The sequence below is a fragment of the Mauremys mutica genome, chromosome 8 (genome assembly GCF_020497125.1).
Source record: "Mauremys mutica isolate MM-2020 ecotype Southern chromosome 8, ASM2049712v1, whole genome shotgun sequence".
Lineage (NCBI taxonomy): Eukaryota > Metazoa > Chordata > Testudines > Geoemydidae > Mauremys > Mauremys mutica.
The window spans coordinates 81,013,324-81,040,629 of record NC_059079.1 but is presented as its reverse complement, the minus strand read 5'-3'; the positions used below and the strand labels follow the sequence as shown (position 1 = coordinate 81,040,629).

The 27,306-nt window shown below is 42.3% G+C and overlaps 1 protein-coding gene across 4 annotated transcripts in view; it reads left to right on the top strand.

Moving 5' to 3' along the window:
* SPDL1 (spindle apparatus coiled-coil protein 1) overlaps window positions 1-27,306 on the top strand; it is a 56,859-nt gene that overhangs the window by 15,053 nt on the left and 14,500 nt on the right. For 3 of the 4 annotated variants that reach the window (XM_045028596.1, XM_045028595.1, XM_045028592.1), the window contains exons 2-10: window positions 6,925-7,115; window positions 8,930-9,106; window positions 12,492-12,686; window positions 13,036-13,185; window positions 16,656-16,754; window positions 17,909-18,019; window positions 21,226-21,366; window positions 22,829-22,941; window positions 24,806-24,993. In XM_045028596.1, the coding sequence (XP_044884531.1) occupies window positions 6,957-7,115; window positions 8,930-9,106; window positions 12,492-12,686; window positions 13,036-13,185; window positions 16,656-16,754; window positions 17,909-18,019; window positions 21,226-21,366; window positions 22,829-22,941; window positions 24,806-24,993 (1,333 nt within the window). In that variant the 5' untranslated portion in view covers window positions 6,925-6,956. Of the gene's footprint in view, window positions 1-6,920; window positions 7,116-8,929; window positions 9,107-12,491; window positions 12,687-13,035; window positions 13,186-16,655; window positions 16,755-17,908; window positions 18,020-21,225; window positions 21,367-22,828; window positions 22,942-24,805; window positions 24,994-27,306 lie in introns of all 4 variants that reach the window. The other variant, XM_045028594.1, reaches the window with a different exon arrangement.

Below are 27,306 nucleotides of genomic sequence, written 5' to 3'. Positions count from 1 at the left end.
CTGGCCCTTGAGCTCCCAGCCGGGGAGGCTAGCCCCTGGCCCCTTCCCTGCTGTCTCTCCTGCCCCGCAGCCGTACCGCCGTGCGGGCAGCGCTCTGGGTGGCGGGGTTGCGTGCTCCTGACGAGCAGCAGGGCAGCGTGTCTGGGTCCGGCCGGGCAGCGTGGCTGCCAGACATGCTGCTCTGAGTGGCATGGTAAGGGGGGTTGGATAAGGGGTGGAGGGTTCCAGGGGGCAGTCAGAGGACATGGGGGCAGGGGGCGGTTGGATGGGGTGAAGTTTCTGGAGGGCAGTCAGGGGATGGGGGACCAGAAGAGGGTTGGATAAGTGTGGGAGTCCGGGGGGGAGAGGGCAGAGGCTGTCAGGGGGCAGGGATGTGGATAGGGGATGGGGAACAGGGGGGATTGGATAGGAGTGGGGTCCTGGGGGGCCTGTCAAGGGGCAGGGGTGTGGATAGGGGTCAGAGCAGTCAGGGGACTGGGAGCAGGGGGGTTGGATAGGGGGTGAGGTTCCAGGGGCAGTTGGGGGTGGGGGTCCTGGGAGGGGGCAGTTAGGGAACAAGGAGCAGGGGGGGTTGGATGGGTGGGGGGTTTTGATGGGGGCGGGAAGTGGGAGGGGTTGGATAGGGGTGGGGGCCAGGCTTTTTGGGGAGGCACGGCCTTCCTTACCCGGCTCTCCATACAATTTTGTAACCCCAGTGTGGCCCTTGGCCAGAAAGTTTGCCCACCCCTGTTCTAGGGGGGTACATCAACTCGTCTAGATATTTGCCTAGTTTTACAACAAGCTACTTAAAAGCACTAGTGAAGTCAGTGCAAACTAAAATTTCGTACAGACAATGACTTGTTTATTCTGTTCTACATACTAACACTGAAATGTAAATACAATATTTTTATTCTGTTGATTTATTTTATAATTATATGGTACAGATGAGACAGTAAGCAATTTTTCAGTAATGGTATGCTGTGACACTTGTGGTTTTTATGTCTGATTTTTATAAGCAAGTAGTTTTTAAGTGAGTTGATGGTATGCAAGACAAATCAGACTCCTGAAAGGGATACAGTAGTCTAGAATGGTTGAGAGCCACTAGTTTAGAGGGACGAAAACCTCAGTAGAGACTGGCTTATGGTCTGAGGACACTGATATAGGGGTTAGGAAGAAACTTGGGTTATGTACAGATAGGTTATTCCATAACAGTCAACTGAAATTTTTCACAATGCCTATACAAAGCTTTGGTACTGACCACTCTAAAGAACAGGATACTGGACTAGATGAACCCAGTGATCAGAGTTTGCAATTGCTATATTTCCAGGTGTTTGTGGAGAGGACCTAACAGTGGCTGGTCTGTAGTTCAGGAAAGTGGTGAGGGTTTGCTTGGGAGCTAGATTTTGATATGGCTGGTGGTGTGTGCGCTTTTTTGTGTAGCGGTGAGGAGCAGCTGTAAGTCTCAATTAGGGTTTTAATGTCTTATTACAAAATGGTCTGAAGGCCAGAATACTTGTTTTTTATGGTACAAGATGTATAAAAACAAATGGCTTTTCATTTGTAAACTTGAGTCAATTGTTAGTAGTTAATTCTAGGTATGTCAACTTGTGATGCTCTTCCAAATGATTATGCTGTACTTAACCTATTAACCATTTAGCCATATGTTTCTCTTATCAGGTTAGCCTATGTTTTCAAAAGCAATTAAGAATAAGCCTCAGACTCAGTAGATAAGTAGACTAAATACATGAACCCTTTTAGAAATAATTCCAATTTGTTCTCATTCACTCTGCTCCAACTGTTCATACCACTCCACCATACCATAAATGTTTATACAGTATTTAGCAGCACCAAGTAGAGTAAAATACACTCAGTACCTGATACCACATATGCACGTAAATAACTTCAATAGAAACAGTGGAACTACTTGCATGGATAAGTGTTGGTAGAATTAGGCTCTAGGATTAAGCTTTTGTCTCAGATTGTTAGTTTAATCTTCAAGACTGACAAGTCTGTAGTTTTAAGTGGCATCATGCAAAAGTATAAAGAATTGAAAGTCTTGAATAACCTGGCTGAAACATTTAGTTACAAAATGAACTGTGCCCAAAAGGCATTAATTTGGACAGTTTCTTCAAGAATGAACCGTTGATAGTGATCTCTCTATTTTAAACATATTGGGCTAGATAAGTACCTCTATAGAGTATTTAAATACCCTATGATTTGAATAAATCTGAATTGAATGCCAAAATAGTAAAGAAGCAAAAAACTAGTGTGGGGAAGAGCAAAGGCATACTGAAATATCTGTGACAGATGCCTTCATATGTAGTTGAACTCTGTCTCTTGGGGACTCTTCAGATTGCTGTGAGGGAACCAACTGCTAGATCCCATGTGTTTTAAGCTTCTAGAGGCTGAACAGAGTCCACGTGTAGACCTTATCTTGGGGTCCCTGGCCATACTTTCAGGATGCAGGTCTTCTGTCTAGCACCCATTCTTGACAGTTGAGACCCCAAGATCTAACTGCCTAGTCCCTGCTTACTCTCCCCTCCCCAATAGCTTAAACACACACTCTTTCAGAACTCTAGTCATGTGGGCATTCTGAGTCCACAAATAAACTCTTCAAGGACAAGTGATAGGTTTAACACAACTTATACACAGACTTTGCACAGGATTCCTAGCCATTGTTGGTCTTTATTTAACTGCACAAGAACTATGACGGTCTATGCAAAACGAAACTCTACACACATTTCCCTGTTTCAGTTTCCTCATCACTCCTGAGCTTTCTTTGGGCTAGGGTCAGTTTTCTAACGTTGTCCAGTGTCCTTCTGCAGTACATTACTTGTCCTTCTAACCATGGAGCCTCTCATCTGCTTCCTCCTCAGTCAGCTTGCTTTGATGTTTATTGATCCTGAAGCTAAACTGGATCCACTGTTGTGGTTTTTTTTGTTTTGTTTTTTTCCTAAGCCAAAACTCTTCTATTCCTCTCCTTCCCAGAACTCCCTATGGTTCTGAGTCTTCTCCGGCTGTGTTTCTAGCAGGGATGGGTTCCTGGCTCTATGCTATCAAAGATTTGTATCAATAACCCGAAGAAAAAAATAATCACAGATAGTTTACAGGTGACACAGAAACTAGGGGTGTGATAAATTGTGCTGTATCAGTGACCAGTCCCCTTTGCTGTTAGGATTTCTTGGTAAGCTTGGTGCAAACCAACAATATGCATTTTAATATGGCTAAAGAAAAAATGTTCACATCCAAGAACAAAGATATTCTATAGTCACAGAACAGGGAACTATCCTGGGAAGCTGTGACTGAAAAAAGATTTGCAGGTTATGATCAGCTGAACATGAGCTCTCCCAGTACAATGCTGTGGCAAAAAGGCCTAATGTGATCCTTGAAGATATAAAGAGGGGAATCTCAAATTAGGAGTGGGGAGATGATTTTACCTTTGTATTTGGCACCGGTGAGACCACTGCTGGAATAAAGTACCTAGTTCTGGCATCCACAGTTCAAGGAGGATGTTGATAAATTGGACAGGGAGAAGAGCCATGCGAATACTGAAAAAATTAGAAAACAGTACTTTAAATATAGTGACACTCAAGGAGCTCAGTCTGTTTTGCTTAACAAAGAGAAGGTTAAAGGGGTGACCTGGTAAATCTGTAATTACCTAGGTGGGGGACAGATATTTAATAATGAGCTCTCCAGTCTAGCAGACAAAGGTATAGAAGTAGAAGCTTGAGAAATTCAAACTGGAAATATGCATAACATTTTAAGTAATCAACAGTAGGAGCAACTTACCCAAGGTCATGGTGTTCTCTCCATCTCTGGTAACTTTTTTTTAAATCAAGATTGGACCTTTTTCTAAAAGATTTTCCTGTTTGTACTAGAGTTATTACAGGGAAGTTCTAGGGCCTGTGTTGTAACAGAGATCATACTAGATGGTCACAGTAGTTGTTCCCTCTGATCTTGAAATCTATGAAAACCCACCTAGTGGTTTTATTTTTTCCCTTCCTCCCCCCCTCACCGCCCCCCCCCCCAAAAGCTAGCATCAGCACCTTGGGGTCTTTGCTCTGTATTTGAATATTATTTCAACTCCAGACACCAGCACCATATTGAGGGGTTGGGGAAAACTTGTTCTCCCAATTTCTCAAGTAATATCTTCAGTCCCTGTGTGTGTGTCTCTAATTCAGACTCTCTTTCTGGTGTGTGGGAAGAGGACCAAGACTATACAGGGTTCAAAAAAGAACTAATTAATTCATGGAGGATAGGGCATCAGTGGCTATTAGACATGATTAGCAGGGACTGTGTCCCTAGCCTCTGTTTGCCAGAAGCTGGGAATGAGTGATGGGATGGATCACTTGATTACCTGTTCTGCTTATTCCTTTTGGGAACCAGGCATTGGCCACTGTCGGAAGAAGGATACTGGGCGAAATGGACTTTTGGTCTGCCTCTTTCTAGAAAACTTCTGCCTATAGCATCTAATCTGCTAAATGCAGAAATTTTTGGTTGATGTTCTATGGCCTGTATTAGGTCAGGTGAGGTTATCATAATGGTCCCTTCTGGCCTTAAAATATGATTGTGGGATTTAATATTCCAGTATCATCTAAAGTTAGAACAGTTTGATCCCAGGCTGAGTTTATGGGACTAAGTTAATATTCATTTATAGAAATCATAATTGAGAGATAATTATGCAACCTTATTGTGCCATTTTAGTTAGCTTTCAGAGGAGAAACACTTCTAACATAAAATGCCCTGAAACTAGCAGTTAATCTGGCAGCTGTGCTGTTCTCAATACTATTTCTTGCCCTGTCTGTTATGATTTTGGTCTCTACGCTAACTGGATGGTATGCACAGTAGGAAACACTGTAGATAGACTAAATGTGAAGTTTGGCATGATTTACAGTATCTCATTAACAGCATTACTTGGCTCTTAATTTGTATGCCTTTCTCTTCTATCTTACAGAATAAAGCCACTGAATAATAGACATAAGTACTAACCCAGATACTCTTCTCTGGCCTTCACAGATAGTATTTGCTCTGAGTTATGAGGTATTCACTCAAACCAATCTACTTGTGGAAAAAAAATGAAATAAACTTGAAGATTGAGTTTCTTTAGTTGGACTTTGACATTCATACTGTAATTTGTTTAACAGAATATTAGAAAAGGTTTGCACTTCAATGCTTAACTAAAAACTATAATATTCAAAATGTAAACTTGCCACTAGGCACATGTTTGTCACTAACCTGTCAGAAAAATTAAATGTAATAAAAGCATGGCAAAAGTTGACGCTAGAAAACTGATCTAAGGTAATGGACTCATGAAATGGAAAATGAATATGTATAGAGTAATTTTTTTTAGTTTGACTTAACTACAGCAAAAGTTTTCTATTTGAATTTATTATGCAGATGAAAGTTCAACACCTCCATGCCTGTACAAGATGAAACATGGTTATAACAAGGGCTGTCAAACAATTAAAAATAATTATGATTAATTGTGAGATTAAAAATAGAATATCATTTATTGGATGTTTGTTTTCAAATATATTGATTTCAGTTAAACACAGAATACAAAGTGTACAGTGCTCACTTTATATTTTTGCACTGTAAAAAGAAATAATATTTTTCAATTCACCTCATACAAGTACTGTAATGCAATCTCTTTATTGTGAAAGTACAATTTACAAATATAGAATTTTTTTTACATAACTGTACTCAAACACAAAACAATGGAAAACTTTAGAGCCTACAAGTCCACTCAGTCCTACTTCGCTAAGATTGTTTACATTTATGGGAGATAATGCCTGCTTCTTATTTACATCTCCTGAAAATGAGAACAGGCATTCGCGTGGCACGGTTGTAGCCGGTGTTGCAAGGTATTTACATGCCAGGTATGCAAAACATTTGTATGTCCCTTCATGCTTCAATCACCATTTCAGAGGATGTGCTTCCTTGCTGATGAGTTCTGCTCGATAACGATCCAAAGCAGTGCCGCCGACGCACATTCATTTTCATCATCTGAGTCAGATACTACCAAAAGAGAGTTGATTTTCTTTTTTGATGGATTGGGTTCTATAGTTTCCAAATTGGAGTGTTGATCTTTTAAGACTTCTGACAGCATGTTCCACACCTCATGCCTCTCAGATTTTGAAAGGCACTTCAGGTTCTTAAACCTTGGGTTGAGTCCTGTAGCTTTCTTTAGAAATCTCACATTGGTACCTTCTTCATGTTTTGTCAAATCTGCAGTGAAAGTGTTCTTAAATCAAATGTGTGGTGGGTTGTCATCCAAGACTACCATAACATGAAATATATGGTGCAATATGAGTAAAACCACAGAGAAGAGACGTACAGTTCTCCCTTAAGGAGTTCAGTTACAAATTTAATAAACACAATTTTTTAACGAGTGTCATCAGCAATGTAATTGTGGAATCTTCATTTGTTGGTTGAAGACTAGAAAATAGTTTGTATTCATATCCCAGGTGGAAGAAGCAGCATTAGCAGACTTGTCTGCTTAAAAATTGTCTGATCTCTTACCAGAATTTTTTAAATAATTGGCTGCTCCTGGACAGCAATAAGCTTCAAAGCCTGCTTGCTAGTTCCCAGTTCATGTTGGCTGCACAACTTCTGCACCTAAAGATTTAGCTTTTTTTTTTATCCCCTTCAACTGATTAAATAGTTTGCCAGCTTTTAAGTAGCACTTGCAGAGTATTGTCACTGCATTTTATTTTACTTGAGGCTGGCTGTGTCCCAGTGTTACAAAGTGGAAATGTTTATCTTGGTTTTTACTTTCTTAAATGAGCAGTGTCAGTTCTTAATTTTATTCTTCAAAAGGCACGACACCAAGACAATACATCATACTTGCATGTTGAAAAGGAATTTTAGATAGAAACTAGGTTTTTATATTGAGCTTTGTTTTTATGTTGACTCTAAATTTGTTTGCTCATTTTGTATGTGCAGACTTCCAAAAGAAGCTGGAGGGAGAAAATAAAATGGAGACAGAGGCAGTTTCTAATCTTCGTCGCCAACTGAAGGAAGCAGAAGATGAGCGGAGAAAGGCAGCACAATATGGTTTGCATATACTGGAGCAACAAAATGAGATGCAGAATCAGTTAGATCAGCTGCGGAGTGAATTGAGCACCAAAACTGAGGTGAACTTTCATGTTGGATTTGGCAGAATATTTTTATTTTTTGTAAATTCAATATCATTTTTAACACTTGTTTATAATTTTAAACTACTTTAATGTTTACAGTTGCGGGAAATTAAGCAGGAGATGGTTAGGGCAGCTCTGAAAGTGGGATGGGGCTCCCAGCGTGGCAGACAAACCCAAGACACTTGGGCACAAGGTGTTTTGGGGGGACACTGTGAACCTGGCCTGGAAGAGCAGAGACCTATCGCCAGGGTTGTGAGGAGGAGGACAAGCCCCTGGATGTGTGGGGAGGCCACCTTGCTGCTGAACACTTTGTGCCTGGGGTCAGTCCTGCGCTTCTGGCTGGTGCGTGAACGAGCACAGCTGTTGCAGCCAGGCTGCGGAGAGCTCCCTCTGCGGCTGCTGAGCTAATGGCACTGGATCCCTGCAGGCACAAGTTGTGGGGAAGGCTGCAGTCCTGGTGGAGAGGAGCAGAGGACCCCAGCTCTCCCAGCTGGTGAGAGAGTTGGGCTGTGACAGCAGGGCTGCAAAGGGCTCCTGGCACTGCTTCAGGGCTGTTGACACCTAATTTCTGCAGGTGTAGAGAAGACACTGGACTGTGAGGAAGAGGATGATCCCCTGGCCACAGGGGAGGTCACCCTACTGTCCACAGGCAGGTACTACTTAGCAGTGGGGTGGCCTCCCCACCTGCCAGGCACTATTCTTCTTTCTTGTGGCTGAGGTCTGTGGCAGGGCAGAGCAGGACTGCAGTGATTCCTGCACCTTGTGCCTGCAGGAATCCAGCATCAGCAACCCTGGAGCTGTGCAGGGAGCCCTCTGTAGTTCCACTGTTACAGCTTTGCTCCTTCATGCACGTGACAGCAGGGCTGCAGAGAGTTCTCTGCTGCCACAGGGCAGGTGACACATGATCCCTGTAGCTGGAAGGTGTGGGTGCGGGGGGGAGGTTGTGCTTGTGCTAGCTGTTACTGATGGATAATTTTGTGGGTTTTAGTTAGTTGAAATGGACCTTTTCTGATATCTCTAGATTTCAATCAAATTGTGCCAAGTTATAGTCATCTATTCTGTGGTGTGTTTGCCATTCTGTCTCATTAGCGTCCATTGGTTTAGGCTTTTATACAGTCCTCTCCTTGCAATATCTTATTCCAAATTTCCAGCTGAATGAAAGCATAAAATGTAGGAAACCCAAGCTCTCCTTTATAGTTAGCTAGAACACTATTTTGGAAGTCTTGTAATAAACCACTGAGATGGTTCTTCGAACTGGAAGCTGGAATGATAAATGGGACTTGTATCTATTTTGTCATATGTCTGCCTGATATTCAGATCAAGTTGTTCAACACTGAGTAAACATTTGAATAATTCTTTTCCTCCTTAATAGCCAAAACATGACACGTAAGCTAACATTTTAAAAATGACTGTTAAATGCTAACACGTTAAAGTGCTTCACGTTGTGGTCATGCTCCTCACATTAGTTGGATGGTGATGTCACCAGATGGTTTATGACTGACATGCCCAAATACTAACACAAACTTAAGTACATGGGACTACAGGGGTGGAGGACTCTGCAGTCTGCCTGGAGAATTAGAGCAACTGGGAACTACCAAATAAATTACAAAAATTCCGTGTGGATGTAAGACAGATTTGAAAATCTTCATGAAGCAATTGATGACTTTTGAAAAAGATAGGTCAGCTGGAGTTAAAAGTCCTAGTAATTACTTAGTCTTGAAACTCGAGTCTAAATGCATTAAAATAAACCGATGCTTGAGGAGTCACTTAAAAAGATACAAAGACTTATCAATATCACATTTATTTTTCAGAAATTTGAACAAGACAAATATTCACTTCAGAGAGAAGTTGAGCTCAAGAATAGAATGTTGGAAAGCTTGAGCTTTGAATGTGATGCTCTTAAGCAGCAACAAAATATGCAACTGGACAAACAGCGAGAACAACTTGAAAGAATCCATGGACAAGAAATCAGTCAACTTAAAGACAAGGTTTGGGATGTAATGAACTGCTAAAAGGTTGCTGACATGCATATAAAGGAATATTTGCAAGATTTGGAAGAATACTTACCGTATATACTTGTTCATAAGCCAAATATTTTTGGTAAAAAAGTGACTCATCAAAGAGTGGGGTTTGGCTTATAAATGGGTCTACACCAAAATTTAATGATTTTAAACTCTATGGAATCATTGAATTGAATATCTAATACATTGTAGTTTTGTTTACCTGGAATGTCTGCAGGCATGGAGCCCCTCAGCTTCCTGTAGCTGCGGTTTGCTGTTCTCAGTCAATGGAAGCTGCAGGAAGTGGTGCGCCACTTCCCACAGCTCCTATTGGCTGGGAACAGTGGACCGCGGCCACAGGGAGCTGAGGGTCTCCATGCCTGCAGACGTTCCAAGTAAACAAAATGTCCCGCCACTTACCGTGACAGGCCAGGAGCCAAAGTTTGCCAACCCATTTATTGATGTCAGTATTACAGCCTTTTAAAGTTGCAAAGGGTTTGTTTAGTGGACTAGATTGGCTTGAAATGGACCTCATAAGTCTTTGAGCCAATATGAAAATATAACGTGCAGAATCGATGGAATCTCTAATAAAATTGAAATAGCCTGTTATCCCTACAAAGCAACCCTGTAGATTGGCATGTCTGAACTAAAGAACAATAATAATTTGACAGTGATAAAGCAGGTGACATTCCTATATAAAGTCCTACAAAATCTATAACTACAATAATAATCTATTTTCATACTAGTATTTAAAATGAACGGTGAAATCAAAAGAAAAAGGTAGTCTTATCATGCAGCGTTCAAACTTAGTTGTTGAATATGCAGAAGCAAACAATAATTGCACTGCTGCTCGTGAATTCTGTATCAGTGAGAAGGAAGTAAGAGAATGGCGAAAAAATAAAACAACACTAAAAGACATGCCAAGAGGTACGCTTCATTTCCTGAGCTAGAGAAAGATCTCAATAATTGGGTTGTTGAATGTCGACAAAATGGGTACATTGTCACTAGAACTGGAATTTGAGTGCTCTGCAAATGTCGAAAGACGACAAATACAAGTCCAATAAAGCCGTCAGTGTTAGTTGCATCAGCGGGTTGGTGTACTCGCTTCATGAACCGTCATGGTCTCTGTCTTCATCAGCAAACAAAGATAGTGCAAAAGCTGTCTAGAAGAGCTGGAAGAATAGATCGAATCTTTCCAAAGGTTAATTATAAAATATCGAAAGGAATATGCATTTGAACTGTCACAAATAGGAAATATGGACAAAACACCAATGACATTCGATCTCCCGAGCAACAGAATGGTAACCGGTATTGGTGAAAAAACAGTTTTAATTAAAACCACTGGCCATGGAAAAAGTCCATTTTACAGTGGTTTTATCATGTTTGGCAAATGGATCAAAGCTCCCTCCTGTTGTTTTTAAAAGAAAAACCTTGCCTAAAAACATGAAATTTCCTGCTGGTGTCATTGTACGTGCACATGAAAAGGGATGGATGGATGAAAGTGGGACTACTGAATGCCTGGAAAAAGTGTGGAATAAGAGTCTGGAAGCACTTTTTCAAGAAACCTGCTATGCTCGTTTGGGACATGTTCAGGGCACACAAGACAGATGAGATGAAAAATGTGGCCAAAAATAAGAGAACTGCTTTTGCTGTAATGCCTGGAGGCTTAACTTCAGTTCTACAACCGCTTGATGTCTGCCTGAACAAACCCTTTAAAGACAGGCTACGCAAAATGTGGTCTGAATGGATGTGCTCAGGCATGGTGAAGTTGACAAAAGGCGGGAATCTTATGAAGCTCGAAATCAATCTGGTCGCCTAGTGGATCAAGGACATGTGGATGTCCATTCCCTTGCAAATGGTAGTTCCCCCAACTCCCATTGCTGGGAACAGCAAACCGCGGACACTGGGAGCTGAGGGGCTCCGTGCCTGCAGACGCTCCAAGTAAACAAAACGTTCCGACCCACCAGTTGCTTACCCTGACGGGCCGGGATCCAAAGTTTGCCAACCTCTGCAATATAGGGTAGGTTTATGGAAGGGTCATACAAGTTTTGCTATTTTTACCTAACCATCTTGGGGGGGGGGCTGCTTATTAATGAACGAGTATATACGGTAACTTATTTCTTGAAGTTATAACTGCAATATCACTCCCAACAAATCAAATGAATGGTTCAGGCATACAGCTAGTTTTTTTTCCCCTTGTATATTGAAAATTCCAGAGTTTACTTAGCCGTCAATCCTTCTGACCGCTTACTTATTTTTAATCAAACTTTCCAATACAGTAATAGTTAGTACTTAATAAAACAGTATTGGAGACAAAGGCTGCTTATGGTAGAATTTCAGAGGAGGGGGAAATATCAGCAATGTTTAAATGAATATTGCTGATTCTATACAAGATAAGTATGTTTGTTCTGCAGTTTACTCAAGCCAGCTATTCGTTGGCAATATGGAATTTAGGTAGAACATAAGGTAGAATGTTGTCACAAAACAATGTGGTTGGCTTCATGGTAGCTTGTTACAAAACCAGTATATTATGCCCTAGCAGAGGGTGCTGCGAGTTGATTCAGCAGACCTCAATGTTACTCATAAAGACCACATGCTTGGGTTCGGTGGTGAGGGCCAGGTTTATTGTTGACAAAGTGCAGTCATAATGCCCTGCCTTAATGGTTCCAGGTACACTAAGGGCTAGTCTACACTTACCTGCCGGGTCGACGCGGTGAGTTCGACTTCTCGGAGTTCGAACTATCGCGTCTAATCTAGACGCGATAGTTCGAACTCCCCGCGCGCTCCGGTTAACTCCGGTACTCCACCACTGCAAACGGCGGTGGCGGAGTCGACCTTGGAGCCGCGGACTTCAATCCCGTGGCGTCTGGACGGGTAAGTAGTTCGAACTAGGGGACTTCGAGTTCAGCTACGCTATTCACGTAGCTGAACTTGCGTATCCTAGTTCGACCCCCGCCCTTAGTGTAGACCTGCCCTAAGAGATGTATGCCCAAGGCAGCATAGCAGCTTAATCAATGTAATACTGTCCCCTAGGCCGGTACAAGATGTCCTTCCTATGACTTCTCTTTTGATACATTGACACAAACAAGTATTACACTCCAGATGTTGTTAGTTACCGCCTTTATTCTTGTATCTGGTAGTCTGAGAGGTCAGTGCGTTCCTGTACCATTTCTTAGGAATGTGTTTATGTAGTTACCCGAGAACGCTGTGTATCTCTGTACCATTCTCTTAAGTCAGGAATAGCTGATACCCAGTATTACTATTTTAGTAAGGCCTACCCTAATTCACAGCCTTCGGTTCATTCTGTTAATTGTGCCCAGGGCTCTGGCAATGCTTACAATATCAATTTTTGTGTAACTACTGTGTTTTTAAGTTGGAGAAGCTGAAAGCAGACCTAGATGAAACCCGACTAAGTGAGAAACAACTAAAGCACAAAGTGGAACATCAAAAGGCAGTCATTAATGCTAAATCGGAAGAATTGCACATGATGTCTGAACGTGTACATGAAACCATGTCTTCGGAAGTGCTAAATCTCCAGATTGAACTAACGGAACTTGAAAGTGTGAAGGTATGTGACTAATACTTTATCAGTGTAAGTTCATGGTATGAACACTCTGTTTGAAGACAAATGTCTACCTCTAGTCTCTTCCTGTACTAACACAATTTTAGAAGGTCATGTACAGTACTTTGCATCTTGTGAATAAACTGGAATGCTAATATGGTTCTTCCAAAAGCTAGTAATGATGGCTGGCGAAAAACTTTTTACCTTAGTATGATTGGCACTGGAGGGTGAGAGCCTTCCTTTTTTAGTAGGCTACACTTGGAAAAAAGTTGGACTGATGCCAGAGTACCTAACTACTGATAAAAAGTAGAAAATACAAGTAAAATCATTTTGCTGCTACTTGTTTTGGGGGCAGGCCAGTGTTGAAGAGAAGATGAATGAATTGCAATACACTAAAGAGCAACTAGAACTTGCAAACAGCAACCTACGCAACCAGTTGGAACGCCTTCAAGGAGAAAAAGAAGAGAGAGAAAAGGAAATAGTTTCTTACTGCAATGCATTAGAGGTACTGTGCCTGTAGTTTTAAGTGCCATTTTGAACATGAGAAGTTTTCTCTCTTTCCCTCTGTAATCCCATGAAGGTATGGCTTAGTGGGGAGTGGAATGGCTGTGTGTTTCAGATCTGGTCAGAGACTGTCTGAAGTGCTCCTTGCACTTTAATATGGAGCTAACCTGTGGAGCAACAGAGGGGTGGAGAGACACCCCTTCCTGCCCTTCTGACTAAGCCCCATTCCCTGGAAGAGCAAAGATTCTTGGGCTCAAAACCAGACAGGAATAGTTCCCACAACACTGCAGCCTGAGGAGGGGCTTCACATGATTATCAGACTTTTCTGCATGTCCTGATAGACTCACTGCCCTGTCTCTCACCTGGAAGCCTGATGGAGAGCACTGAAAGTTATGCTTCTGTCTGAGAGGAAACAGTTTCTCAGGTCAGAGACCTGCTTGGTCGTATAATCTCTAGCACAATGGAACCCTGATCTCTTGATGTTGCCATGATGATTCCTGCCTCAGATACACTAGCATTTCTTCAGGATGATTGGCTGGAATTCTATGACCAGCTATCATAGAAAATAGGCAATGTTGATTTGGTGGGCACAGTGGACTCCTCCTGGTGTTGAGATTAAGTGGAAGGATGCTAAACAAGCCTGTGGCTGAATTTGTATTTCCCATTATTTCAGAAAGAGGGCGGCTTTGAAATTAATTCCTCTATATGAGGATCACATTGCTGTTGCAGTGAGGAAGAGATGGTTATACTCTAGAAACCGCTAGAAAGCTAGTTCTTTCTACAGTTGCTGGGAAATAATTTTCCCATCACTTATGTTATTGTGGCCCCTTTGGAAGGTGGCAATGAATGAGCATTCCTAGAAGTCTGAAGATATAATTCAAACATATGGAGTACACACACAGATTGTACCCTGCTCATCATTCCACCCAAAATGCTAGGTCTTCAGGGATTCCAGTTGCTGCAGGCAAGGTGTTTAAAATCCTTCAGTTTGCATGCTTGGCAATTGGGCAACTATTTACAGCAGGGGTCAGCAACCTATGGCATGCGTGCCAAAGATGGCACACGAGCCAATTTTTAATGGCACGCTGGAGCCTGTCCGGACTCCAGCATGCCATTAAAAATCCTGCCCAGCCTCGCCCGCTCTCCTCTGCCCTCTGCTCCCCCCGCGGGAGCAGGGAGCAGAAGCATAGCCGTGTGCACTGGGTGGGCAAATGGCCCCGCTCTCCCGGCACGGCAAGCCGTGGGGTCTGCGCTTCGGGGCCGGAGCGCTGGCCGAGCGCAGCAAGCTGCCGGCCCCTCCCCTGGAGCCCTGCCGCCACGTTCAGCCTCTGTGGGGTCAGGGCTGCGTGCTCCCGCGGGGCAGCATTTGGCTCCACGGGGAGGCAGACACGCTCCCTGCTCAACTGGAGCTCTGCCGCTGCCATGCGCAGCGCTCTGAGGGCCGGGGCTGTGCTCTCCGGCAGGGCAGTGTGTCTGGCTCTGCGTGGAGCCTCAAGGTAAAGGGCCCAGGGCTGCAGGGGTTGGATAAGGGGTGGGGGCAGTCAGGGGACAAGGAACAGAGTGGGTTGGATGGGGGGGGTGGGATCCCGGGGGGTGTGTGGCTAGGGGCGGGGGTCTCTGGAGGGGGCAGTCAGGGAGCAGGGGGGGTTGGATGGGGCATGGGAGTCCTGGGGTTTGTGAGGGGGCAGGGGGTGGATAGGGGTCAGGGCAATCAGGAGAGCGGGAGCAAGGAGGGTCTTGGGGGGGGGGGTAGTTAGGGTGGGGGGTCTCTGGAGGTTAGGGGACAAGGAGCTGGAGGGGTTGTATGAGTTGGGAGTTCTGGGGGTCCTGTCAGGGGGCAGGGAGTGGTTGGATAGCCATGGGAGTCCTGTGGGTCTGGCTGGGGACTGGGGTGTGGATAAGGGTCAGGGCAGTCAGGGGACAGGTAGGGGATAGGGTCCAGTCCGAGGACAGGGAGGCTTAGATAGGGGGTGGGGTAGTCAGGGAACAAGGAGCAGCGGGGTTGAGAGTTCTTAGGGGGTCAGTCACCCAGCCCTCTCCCCTGAGCCCTGACCCCCACACATACACCACACCCTCTGCCCTGAGCCCTGTACCTCCCTCATACACACCCGGCCCTCTGCTTGACTCCTTCACCCTCCACAACCCTAGCCCTGACACCAGCACCCCCACCCATACCCAGGCCCCCCTCTGCCCTGACACATATACGCCCCCCCCACATACCCAGCTCTGTCCCCAGCCCTCTGGGTCCCAGCCCCGCACAGCCTGCTGCTGGTCTTGGGTTCTGGTTGACGGACCCTTGCCAGCTGGGGTCCCGGCCACAGGCCTCGCTCAGCCTGCTGCCGGCCTAGGTGAACAGAACCCCAGACTAGCAGTGGGCTGAGCGGGCCGGCAGCGTAAGATCAACGTTTTAATTTCATTTTAAATGAAGCTTCTTAAACATTTTGAAAATCTTGTTTATTTTACAATACAACACTAGTTTAGCTATATAATATACAGACTTATAGAGAGAGACCTTCTAAAAACATTAAAATGTATTACCGGCACCCGAAACCATAAATTAGAGTGAATAAATGAGGACTCGGCACACCACTTCTGAAAGGTTGCTGACCCCTGATTTACAGAGAAGGAAAAGGTCCCTAGTGATGTGAGGAAAGTGTATGTGGAAGACTTAGTGAGTAGGTTTCCATTCCAGTGTAGAGGCATCCTCTGGTGCAGGGGTTCTCAAACTGGGGGTGGGACCCCTCAGGGGGTCGTGAGGATATTACATGGGGGGTCGCGAGGTGTCAGCCTCCACCCCAAATCCCACTTTGCCTCCTGCATTTATAATGGTGTTAAATATATTTAAAAGTGTTTTTAATTTATAAGGGGGGGTCGCACTCAGAGGCTTGTTATGTGAAAGGGGTCACCAGTACAAAAGTTTGAGAACCACTGCTCTAGTGGGAAGGTACCACTGGTTCCTAATTTTTTTAAATTACAAAGCTCCAGCTTTATAGGGGGCATACCCATTTCTACCTTTTTTCTACTATACTTTCAATTCTGTTGCTTGTTTCTTACTCTGTGCTTACTACCTCCCAGTAGTGTTTGAATGAGGAGAGAAACCAATGTAGAATGCAAAATTAATCACCTGATACCTTTCTGCTGGCATCTTCTCTCATTGTATCCACCCTGGTAGCCTGAAAAACTGGAGTACAGTTTTTAACAAACTGATCGATTAATTCTCCTTTTAGAGAATAACAGACATACTTGCCTTAATGACAATTCTATCAGATTAGTTGTCTTACTGTTAATAATCAGTTGCTGGAGTATTTTTACACTTTTGGAAGAACTCTTCTAATGGCTTGAGCTGAATGGTAAAGCTCCAGCAACAACAGTGAGGCATTTAGCTCATGTCTTGAAAACATTTCTATATAGTTCTGACCTATAATAGAAACAGACACTTTACTGACTGTTGTTTTTCTGGCTTTAATCTAGAAAGCTCGTGAAGCTAACCAGGCACTTCAAGGTCAGCTGGATCATGCACTGGTTCAAGCTTTGGACCCTACCAGTAAAGGCAATTCTTTGTTCTCAGAGGTATGTTATGTTACAATTATTGCAGAATGTTATCATTGGGAGGAGCTATAAATACTTCAATCACTATAAATTTGTACCCTCAGTTACACACTAAATGCTGATGTATTTGTGTTCCTGAGTCATCAACTATGACTCTCTCTACAGACTACCATAGATGTTGAGCTGTTTGTGGGGACTGAGTAGCAGACATTTGTTTCTAATCTCTAGAGTGGTGTGGGAGTTAAGTGAGGTAGCAACATTAATAAAACTGAATGGACCACTTTGGAAAAACTTGAGGGTTGGTGATGTACTTTTGGCTACTATACTAAGCTAAAGGAAAACTATAAATTGGGAAGGAATATTCAGGTGGATGCTCATATCTAATGTATTTGGGCAGTTAACTGATGGGACTGTGTCTGACCTCATGTAGGAGCCTGCCTGTGTTGGGCTTAGTAGTTGAGAATACAAATACCGGATAATCCAATCAGCTGAAGGGGATTAGATCTTCTTACCTGGCATTTATGGGAGTACCATGTTGTAGTTCTGTTCCAACTTCTCCCTGTAAATTAATGTAACTGGCATGAGACCTTTTTTTTAGGTATATAGAAACTTCAGAACAACTTGCACTAATGTCAGTAGAGAAATGGAGTATGTACAGTACTACTAAGGGATCTTAGGAGTTACTTTACTTGTATAACCATAGCACGAGGGGCTAAAATCTCCATTGACCTTGCGCCTGGTAGTAAGGTAAAATCTATTCATTTTAAATGCCTTAGAACAGTGGTCCCCAACGCGGTGCCCGCGGATGCCAGGTGCCCGCCGGGGCATCTATATGCACCCGCATAGTGGCCAATGGACAAGCATCCACTGAAATGCTGCTGAAAAGCTGCCGCCAAAAAGCGATTCCTCTTGACGTTGCTGCTTCTCAGCATTTCGGCAGATGCTTGTTCGCCGGCCCTCGTCCTCAGTGGCTCATCGTCTGGTGCCCATGACCCAGAAAAGGTTGGAGACCACTGCCTTAGAGGTACATGAAGTGTTTTGTTGGAGAAGTCACACTTCCAGAAGTGTCACTAGTGTTCACTCATGTTCTTACCTTAACATCTTAAAAACATCTTAAAATCCAATTGACCATCATTATGATTTCCTTAGTAATAATTGTTAACAATGTTCTATAGGTGGAGGACCGTAGGGCAGAAATGGAACGTCAGCTGATCAGTGTGAAAGTAAAATATCAATCACTACAAAAACAGCATGCATTCACTAGAGAACAATTGCAAAGAATGAAGGTATGACCGTTATTGTAATACTCCAGGGTTTCCTTGGGGTCTGACAAGACACTGCTTGAGAAAACAGGTTGGGAATTTGATTCCACAGGCTATAGTTAAAAAACATACAAGTAGTATTCATGCAAAAATAACAAACAGAATATGTCTGAGGATTTTGTCTGTGTTCAGTTTAGTATCACATGAAGACTTAATTTATTGTTAAGGATATCTTATTGGCAACTTAAGAAATATCAGTCATCCCACAAATCAAACATTAGACTAAAGCTACTTCATTAGCAGTAGCTATTTTGTTCTGCTGTCAGTTGTTCAGTACAGATTTTGAAAGTATGCAAAATGATTATCCTATTTTTGTCCTTGTTTTACCCCCAGTTCTCATTCGTTGTCCTTTTGCCCTATTTGTACTCTAAGCATTTACTTCTGTGCCTTAATAGAGGTTGGCAATAATGTTATTGGCTGCCTATGCATTGCAGGTCATGCCAAGAACTAAGCATGTTTTCACTTTGTTTTTCCTCTGATCCTGCTGCTTTTACTATGTATTGCTTTCTTGCTCTGCTGATCTGTCATCCCTGTCCCAATCCTCAACTCAGTCATACAGTTCACAAGACCTTTTCTCAAACCTAGAGTACTTTTTTTTTTTTTAGTTTCCCAACTTGCTTGTCAATTAAAATTATCACATCTAAACATCAAATATTGTGCACCCTCCCGAGTTAGAACATAGTTGTCCCATCTTGCAGGAAAAACTTCAGGGCAAGTTGTCCACAAGAAACTCTGAAGATAGCCTGGAAGCCAGCATTTACATTATCTTAAGGTGAAGGGACCGATTTTGGGTTGGGAAAAAGTGGGACTGACTGCACAGAAAGTACTCAACTATTATGGGTGGGATAGGAACTTCAAACCTTACACTCCATAGTATTACCTGGATGCAGAAACAATCCTCTTCCAAAAGATAAAAGACTAGGAAAAGATTTACTGTAGAACTTCTGCATAATTAAGATAATCATCTGGTGCATATATGCACCCAGTTGAACAGCTGAGATGAAATTTCTTGCTCTGTATTCCCAGCAAACATTTGAGCAACTAAAATGGCTAGCTAGCCTTCAAAAAGACTTTCTGATATTTCACTATTATAAATATTAGTTTTGATTTTGACTAATTTTGGTATTTTGGACACCTGATGTCTGAATTGTTCATTTCCCAGCAAAGATGAGTAAAAAGAAAAAAATGAAATTCTAAATGTAAATATGAAAGGTAAGAATACTGACTGTCTCAGTTCCCATGTTTTAAAATGTGATTGTTTTCCCCAATTGTTGTGCTACTTACCAATATTTGAAATGCCTTTTCTGACAAGCATTGCTTCTGCCAAGATGGATTTATTTATTTCCTTCTCCTTTAGCCATGTTAGTTCTTTTTCCTTATCAGTTTCCTTTCTACTCCACTCTGCATTGTAATGTTCTTCAGTTCTTGCCTAACACTACTACGATTGACAGTCCTCAGTTGGATTAGCATTGGCTAGCTCTGGAAGAGGAAATCATATCATCACTACATGCTTTGGGAGCATCCTACACTGCATGGATACCCACTGTTGCCACCCTCTTTCCCCTCCCCACATAAATTCCAAATGTATTAAGGACTAGCCTGTTTCTGTGGGTCCAGTCATTGAGTGTAGTGGAAAGATGTTGATTTCCATAACTTTATCACAGCTGAAATATTGCTTCCCACAGCCAATTCCTTCCCTTCCTTAGACTGGCAGTCAGCATGAGGAGCAGGATTGGGGGCATAGAATCTAACAGTGCAGACTGGCTTTACTCTAAAATGAGCAGAGGAAGTGTGAAATGAGCTTTCTGCCTGCTGGGAAGAGTAAGGGTAGCAGCTCTCAGGAAAGAGGAGTTGGGAAAGATGGTATTGGGTGGATTAGGAGGAAGGTGAAGGAGTAGGAAGAAGCCGAAACTTAGCAGCTCCTGTCTGTTACAAATCTTAAGGATGAATATACTTGACCTCAGGGACTTCAAGGGTTAATGCACTTCATTTATCCATCTGTATTTTACTTCTGGTAACGTACATGCTTTGAATATAGTCTTTATTCCTATCCCTATCACTTCTATGCAGTCTTGTTCAATATTAACTGTGTATTAGGTTGTTGAAGCTGTTTTTACTAAATCAGTGAAATACAATTCATAATGCCTTTGCCATAGCATTACTTTCAGCCTGTGCTCTTACATAGAGGATATACACTGCTATTCTGTGTTGCTTAATTGCATGTTGCTTCTCTTTTGCTGCTTTTTTATTGTATTTCACATACGCACATTAGACATATAAATTAAACTGAAGTCTTTTGGAGGTAAAGGACGGACCTTCTGACTTTATAGATCATGTAGTGAATACGGTTTTTGGATGGTGCAGATGTTAATTTAATAAAATAACACAACAAAAGACTTCAGATAAAAGCTTTTCTTGGTTTTTTTTGGGGGGGTCTATGATACTTTGAAAATCACTTCAAAAGCAAGTCAGCTGAATCCATGGTCTTAAATCCACATTTAAGTGTTCTCTCTGTTTGGCTACAGCTGAAATCAATCTTTTCATTATTCATATGTCTTATAATAGAAAAAAAAAAGAAATGGGTGTGGTAGATATTAATGTTTGTTCTTTGAACATGTGGACTGTATATGGAATTTTATTTGACTGTTGACTGCTCTGGCTAAATAACTACACAAAGGCATCTTCTTGGATCTGCTCCCTGTGTGTACTAGATGATTCATTTTTTACTTTTTTACTGCTTTGTTTTTGTTTAGCCATACAAAACAAGCATCTTGTAGCTTTCTTGTGTATAGCCATCACAACTGTTCATGAAATTTTAGCTGGGCTACAGAAGAGTAATTGTGTGTGTAACTAGGCTTGGAGAATGTCACTAGGTAATGCCCAATAAGGACAGCTATGACACTTGAGAACCAGCCCAGGTTGAGTTGGATAGACCAGCAAGTATTAAAAATCCATCTTTATTGTATAAGAGCATATTTAATATGACAGTTGAGATAACTCAATGCCATTTCTGTACTTGTAGGAGTAGAAAAGTATTTTAAAAAGTATTGCAGTGAATGTCAGCTGCTGAGTTAGGACTGCAGTCCCCTAAGTTTCCTGGGTAAGGATATGAGAACTGAAAGGTTTTTCTTTGAGTCTTAACATTGGTATGGTTTTTGCTTGATGTTTAGCTACAAATGGCTACGCTGCTTCAGATGAAAGGTTCTCAGGCAGAGCTTGAGCAGCTAGAACGCTTGCAGTCAATGTTAGAACAAAAGAATGGTGAAATAGAAGATCTTCTAATGAAAATGAGGCAACTGGAGAAATTTAAGGTATGTGTTTCACAAAATAAACCTGTAAAGTTTAACTATTGTAATGTGGGACAAATAACTTCTTCAGAACATGAGAGAAAGCTTTCAGTATAAATTTTTATTTGTAATTCCATATAATCTCAACGATGCTCACAACTCTTATTTAGGTTGGTAACAGTCTCCATTTTACAACTATTGTGTGCATCTTTTTAAGTCCTAAATTGTCACACAACTCACATTTTTATTCTTGTATTTTAAGGCCAGAGGGACCATTCTATCACTTAGTCTGACTACCTACATATCACAGACTATCATTAAATTTAATCCAGTTGCACATGTATTGAGCACAATAATATGTATGGCTAAAGCATATCTTCCAGAAAGGCTTCTAGTCTTGACTTGAAGAAAGAGTATCTGTTACTACTCTTGTTAGTTTTTTCAAATAGCTAATTACCCTCATTGTTTAAAGATGTCTGTTTTCTAAGTTGAATATGTCTGGTTTTAGCTTCCAGTTATTTGGTTCTTGTTATCCCTTTTTCACTAAATTAGAGCCTTTTGATACCCTATATCTTTCTCCCCATGAAGGTATTTGTACACTGTAATCAAGTCATTCTCAATCTTTTTGGTAAGCTAAACAGAGCTTTATAAGTCATTGACTGTGAAGCATTTTCTCTGGCCCTTGAATAACTTTGTAGCTCTTCTCAGCACCCTCTCTAATTTAATTTAAAAAAGTAAAAAAATTAGACACCGGAATTGGATGCAATATTCCATTATTGTCTCAGCAGTGTCGTATACAGAGGTAAAATCTCTTTTCCCCCCCTCACTCGCCCCTTTAAAATAAATTATTTTGCTTTGTAAAGGCTAGCTGGTCACTGGTATTCAGTGGTGTGTGTGTGTGTGTGAGAACTTCAAGGACTAGACTAAGGTCAGACCTGCTGGGATAAATGCATTGGCTTGCAGGGCAGCTAGAAGCCTAAATACCCAATCTGGAGGGGCAGGGATACAGGTCCCTGCTTCAAGAAAGGTGAGGGCTAAGAAGCTTGAGACATTGATGGATGCACTGACAGAGCCAAAGAAGGGGATCTGAGGGACAATTGATACTGTGACTGTCCCAGTTCTGGTATCAACAAGGAGATTGTGTTTTTCACTAATCTACAAAATGTTTGGGTAGCTTACTCTATACTGGAAAAGGAGGGTAAAATTTTTAATCAAGGCTTTTTCTGTATGTTTGAGACTGGAGGATCTTTTTCAGTTCTGGCTGCTTCTCTAAAACAAAATTTTGGATGAAAACACTCAAATGAAATGAAGCTCTTGCTACCTCAAGTTTAAATCCCTTTATAAAAGACTACCTAGCAGGTAGCTTTGTCTGCAGCAGTTGTATTAAAATTTTGATGAAACAGTGAAAACTGTAAATAGAATAGAACTAATGCACTTCTGAAAAAAACACTAGTTGACAATTTTTTGAACTCTTCCCTTGCATCAGAATTTATATGAGAACATGGAAGAATCAAAACCTTCTAGTAGCAGTTCAATAGGTGGAGAATTTGAAGATGGCTATTATACAGATCTGCTTCAAATGAAACTTGAGAACTCCAAGTAAGTGTGTGGGGGTTTAAAGCCTAGAAATAGAATTTTACATATTTTTTTAAATGTTTTAAAAAAAATACTTGTAATCTACATTAATTTACAGCTGTCTTACACTCTGCCATTTCTTTGTTTGTCCACATGTATTCTGTTCTCAGTGCACGTGGACCCCGGGTGCTCAAAATTGGAATCTTTAGGTCATCAGTGTCGTGCGTGTATCAGTAGAACACAAGACAGAGTGGCCCCAACGGCTCCTCTGTTGTTTCTCACCACTCATGACTGAGATGGAGCTCCTTGGTACCCGTGGATTTTACACCTCCTTTTTTTAAATTACAGTTAGGCGTGTGCATATTAGTTTTGAGTACATTCAGTTAGGGTAGCAGCCTGTTTTGGTAAAATTCTAATAATTTTATTATTTGAAAGTTGTAACTTGCTTATTTTGTTTTGCTTTGTTAATTCTCCCTCCCCGCTCGCCCCCAGTACTTGGGAATGGTCTATTTTAAGTCTTCTGGCTTTAAGTATTGCCCCTTTTGCCAGGCAGCAGTTCCAATAAATGATGGATACATGAGATGTCTGTTCTGTCTGGGGCATCCCTATTCCCCACAAATGTGCTCTGGTGCAGTCTTGAGATTTGGAGTTAACTGCTGCTAGTACAGAGGCCAGAGCATTGGATCACCTCAGCATAGTGCTCCAACATTGGTCATTATGGAACTAGCCTCATTGATACCACTCCCTTTAATGCTACCTAGTCTATATTAAATGCACCAATGCCAGGCATGCTGGCACCGTCAACCCACCCAGATGCTTTCCTGTCCAACCGAGGCTTATGACCCTGTTCGTGGGTATTGAGAGAGGATGTAATAACGAGTTATCTTAAAATCTCCTCTGCTCTCCACAGGGCTACAGATCCCTTCCATGTTACTGAAGTCCTTTTATCTCATTGGCATAGAGTGCGCCCTCTAGGATCCCTTGCAGCCTGGCTTCAGCATGCCCCTTCTTTAACACCTAGAATGCTCATTTTCATCTTTGTTTTTGTTAACCTTTTATGTTTGTCTCTCTTGGTCCAGGAAACTGAAATCTAAATTATTGATGTGATTGTGAAAGACATTGTGTGGCTTTTACTACTACTCTAGGATTTCTTAGTTTTGATTGTCTTAGATTTTAGTTCTAGAGGTCCTTGGCTTTAGTTTCATCCTTAGCTGTATATAAATTAATGCCATTGCCACCCCCAGTCTAAGGTTACATGTTACACAATTTTCTCTTTTTAATTTGAAATAAGTGTATCTAAAATATTACTGGGAACTTCCTTCTGGTTTGAAGTCCAGGTTTGATCATACAGAATAACAGTAGTATAGTCGTCTACTAAAATGACCCAGTTTGGTACTGTATGCAGAGGAGCAAAGCCTCAGTTTCAGTGGAGCTATGATAATTTAATTCAGCCAGAGATCTGTCACCCAGTCTTCAGTATTTAGCTCAAATGGACTACTCCCAGTCCAAACATTGCAAATACAGGCTCTGAAGTTGAATACAAAACTAAATCGTATTTGTCCATGCACAGGTTGTTATTTGGGAGGGAGGGTTCTCAGATTAAAGTTGTATAATTTTCACTACAGTGTTACGTAACTGCTTGTTTTAAGTACCTAGTGTTCTCCATTAATTAAACTATTATTCATATTTGAGAAATGAAGAGACTTCAAAATTCAAGTTTGGATTGGGATTTTTCAAAGCTCCCTAGAGGATTTGGACTTCCAATTGCAGTTAATTGTTCTAAGAGGGTTTGAGCAACCAAATACTTGAGCTCTGAAAGCTCACTGTAAATTGTTACCTAATTTGACCCTTGTGAATTTCAAACTGGTCAATTCCTTTTCCTTCCCAGTAAAGAGACCGAAACTTTGAGAAACGAACTATCCTTACAGAGGATGAAAGCTTTATATGAGAGCCAGAGGGTTCTGGAGGTAGAAAGGAAGCTTTTTGCTAATGAGAGGCACCTGCAGGTATGCCAAAGTGAGAACATGAACTTACGAGTTATGCTGGATGAGCTGAAAATGAAGTACGAACCTGAAGGTAACTATTTCTGATCACTAATAAAGTTGAACAAAATAAATACTTGAGCCTCTTTTGCCATAACTACCTTTTTTGCTGAGGCATGAGATTTCAACCAGCTAAAAAGATGTCTTCAACCTGACCATGAACACTCTACTTAAACAAGTGACTGTAAAACATCCTTTGGTCTTGTAAGTTGCTGAACAGAAGTGATTTTTAAAACATTGCTTTATTGAAATGAATATGTTGAAGTAGTATACTGACATTTAATTTAACAAGTCTGAAATCTGTGTGCATGTGTATATATAGTTCTGCTTTAGAATTCTGAAACTGAAACATTGAAATTCACAGCAAATAGTGAATAGAACTTTTGAAGCAGGATGGAAACTCCTGGATGCTGGCATTTTTACCAGTCCAAGACACTTGACCTACACATTACTCTGGAGATCTTTGAAGCAGCTCAGAGTTGTTTTTGAAAGTGAGGGTTGACCATGTAACTTTTCTCCTTTGTTAGAGAGAATCTGCCACAGCCATGCATACAAAGCAGTGGCTTAGCACTCTAACCTTGCCCATTATTATCCCAGCTTTTAAAGGCAAATTTTATGTTGTAGCCCACCCCTTCCTACACTTCAGGCCCAAGCTCCTGCCTGAGCCACAGCTTCAAAGGGCTGTCTATACAGCTATTTTAGAGCGCTAGCCGGAGCCAGAGGCTGTTGACCCAGAATGAGAGGCTCACTGCCATGGACTGTATAGACACATCCTCTGAGTACGAAATCTTTTGTGGGGCTGTTTACTGAATGGGTTTACCAGTTGAACTCTTTTTCCTTTTTATATGTCCCCTCTTCTTCTCAATATGGCATAGCTGGCGAACAGAACATTTCTCCTCCACTAGAAAATGGTGGTCTGGTTGAATCTCTCTTGAATTCACAAAATCTTACCAGAAAGGAGTACATGCTGGTTCAGTCGGACAAGGCTGCCATGTCAGTGCTTGTTCATACTCTACGCTGGCTCAAACTGGGGAGAAGTCAGAATGCCACAGTAGTTGCTTATTGTGCATGAATTCTTCCAGAATCTGCCTCACTGAGAAGCCTGTTGGGTGCTAGTATGTGGCCACTATAAAGCTTGTGTATACAGCTAATTGTTCAGCTGACATTTAATCCTACAATGGGAATTTGAAGGAGTCCCAGAGTCCACAGAGAGGTCAGCTATCTCAGGTACTGGCAGGAAGAGAAGTGCAAGCTCAGCTTTCTGCCAGTCCGAGATACTATCTCTAAAAAGGAAGCATTGGTAATATTTTCTATTTTCTGTTGCCTGTAAGAATGTTTTACAGCTAAAAACTTGTTTCAGCAGTGGAGCAAAGCCTAGTTCACCCCTGCAGTGCCTCCTGCTGGTCTCTCAGGGAATTAGCTTCCAGCTGCTGGAGCGCCCTCTGTTGGCCGATGATCTCACTACCGCTGGCCCTCGTGCCCTTCCCAGGACTCCAGTGCCCTGTTATCTGGCAGTACACCCCTCAGACTTGGGGTCTCCCTTCCCCAGGGGACCCCTATCCTCCACCTCGCCTCAGTATAAGGCTACTGCCAGTCATCGTCTAGCCCCACACCCTGGGGCAGACTGCAGTGTAAAAGCCACTCATCATAGGCAAGGTTGGGTTTGGACCTGCTGCCTTTGCCTACCCCTGGGCTGCCCTCTGCAACCCCCAGTACCCGTTGGCCTTCTCCTAGGCTGCAATCTGGGGCTTTCCAGGCCGGAGCTCCCCAGCTCTTCTGCCTTTCTGCAGCCCTGCTCCACTCAGGTCCTCTGCTTGGGTCCCTGCAGCCAGGTCCCTCCCTCTCAGAAGCTAGAGGGAGTCTGCTGAGTGCCTGGCCCCCAGCCTCTTATATAGGGCCAGCTGAGGCCTGTTTGGAGCATGGCCCAGCTGTGGCTGCTTCCCCAACCAGCCTAATAGCTGCTTTCCCTCTGCAACAGCTCTCTCCCAAGGCTGTTTTTAAACTCCTCAGGGCAAGAGTGGGTAACCACCCCGCTACAGTGTCAATGAGAACTGTTGTGATTATTTCTAAATTTCCATTAGTTTCAAGTCACCGGGTATGCTGATCTCTGTATAACCCTCAGTTTTTTTTCTCTTAGTTGTCTTGGGACAATTGCAAACTTCCTATGTATTTCTTGGAGCAGTTGAGATGTGTACACTGAAAGATTAGATTAGAGGGTAGGGTGGGAGTGCTGCACCATTGTGACCGCAAAAAGAACAAGAGTACTTATGGCACCTTGGTGGCACTCCTGTTCTTTTTGCGGATACAGACTAACACGGCTGCTACTCTGAAACCATTGTGGCCATGT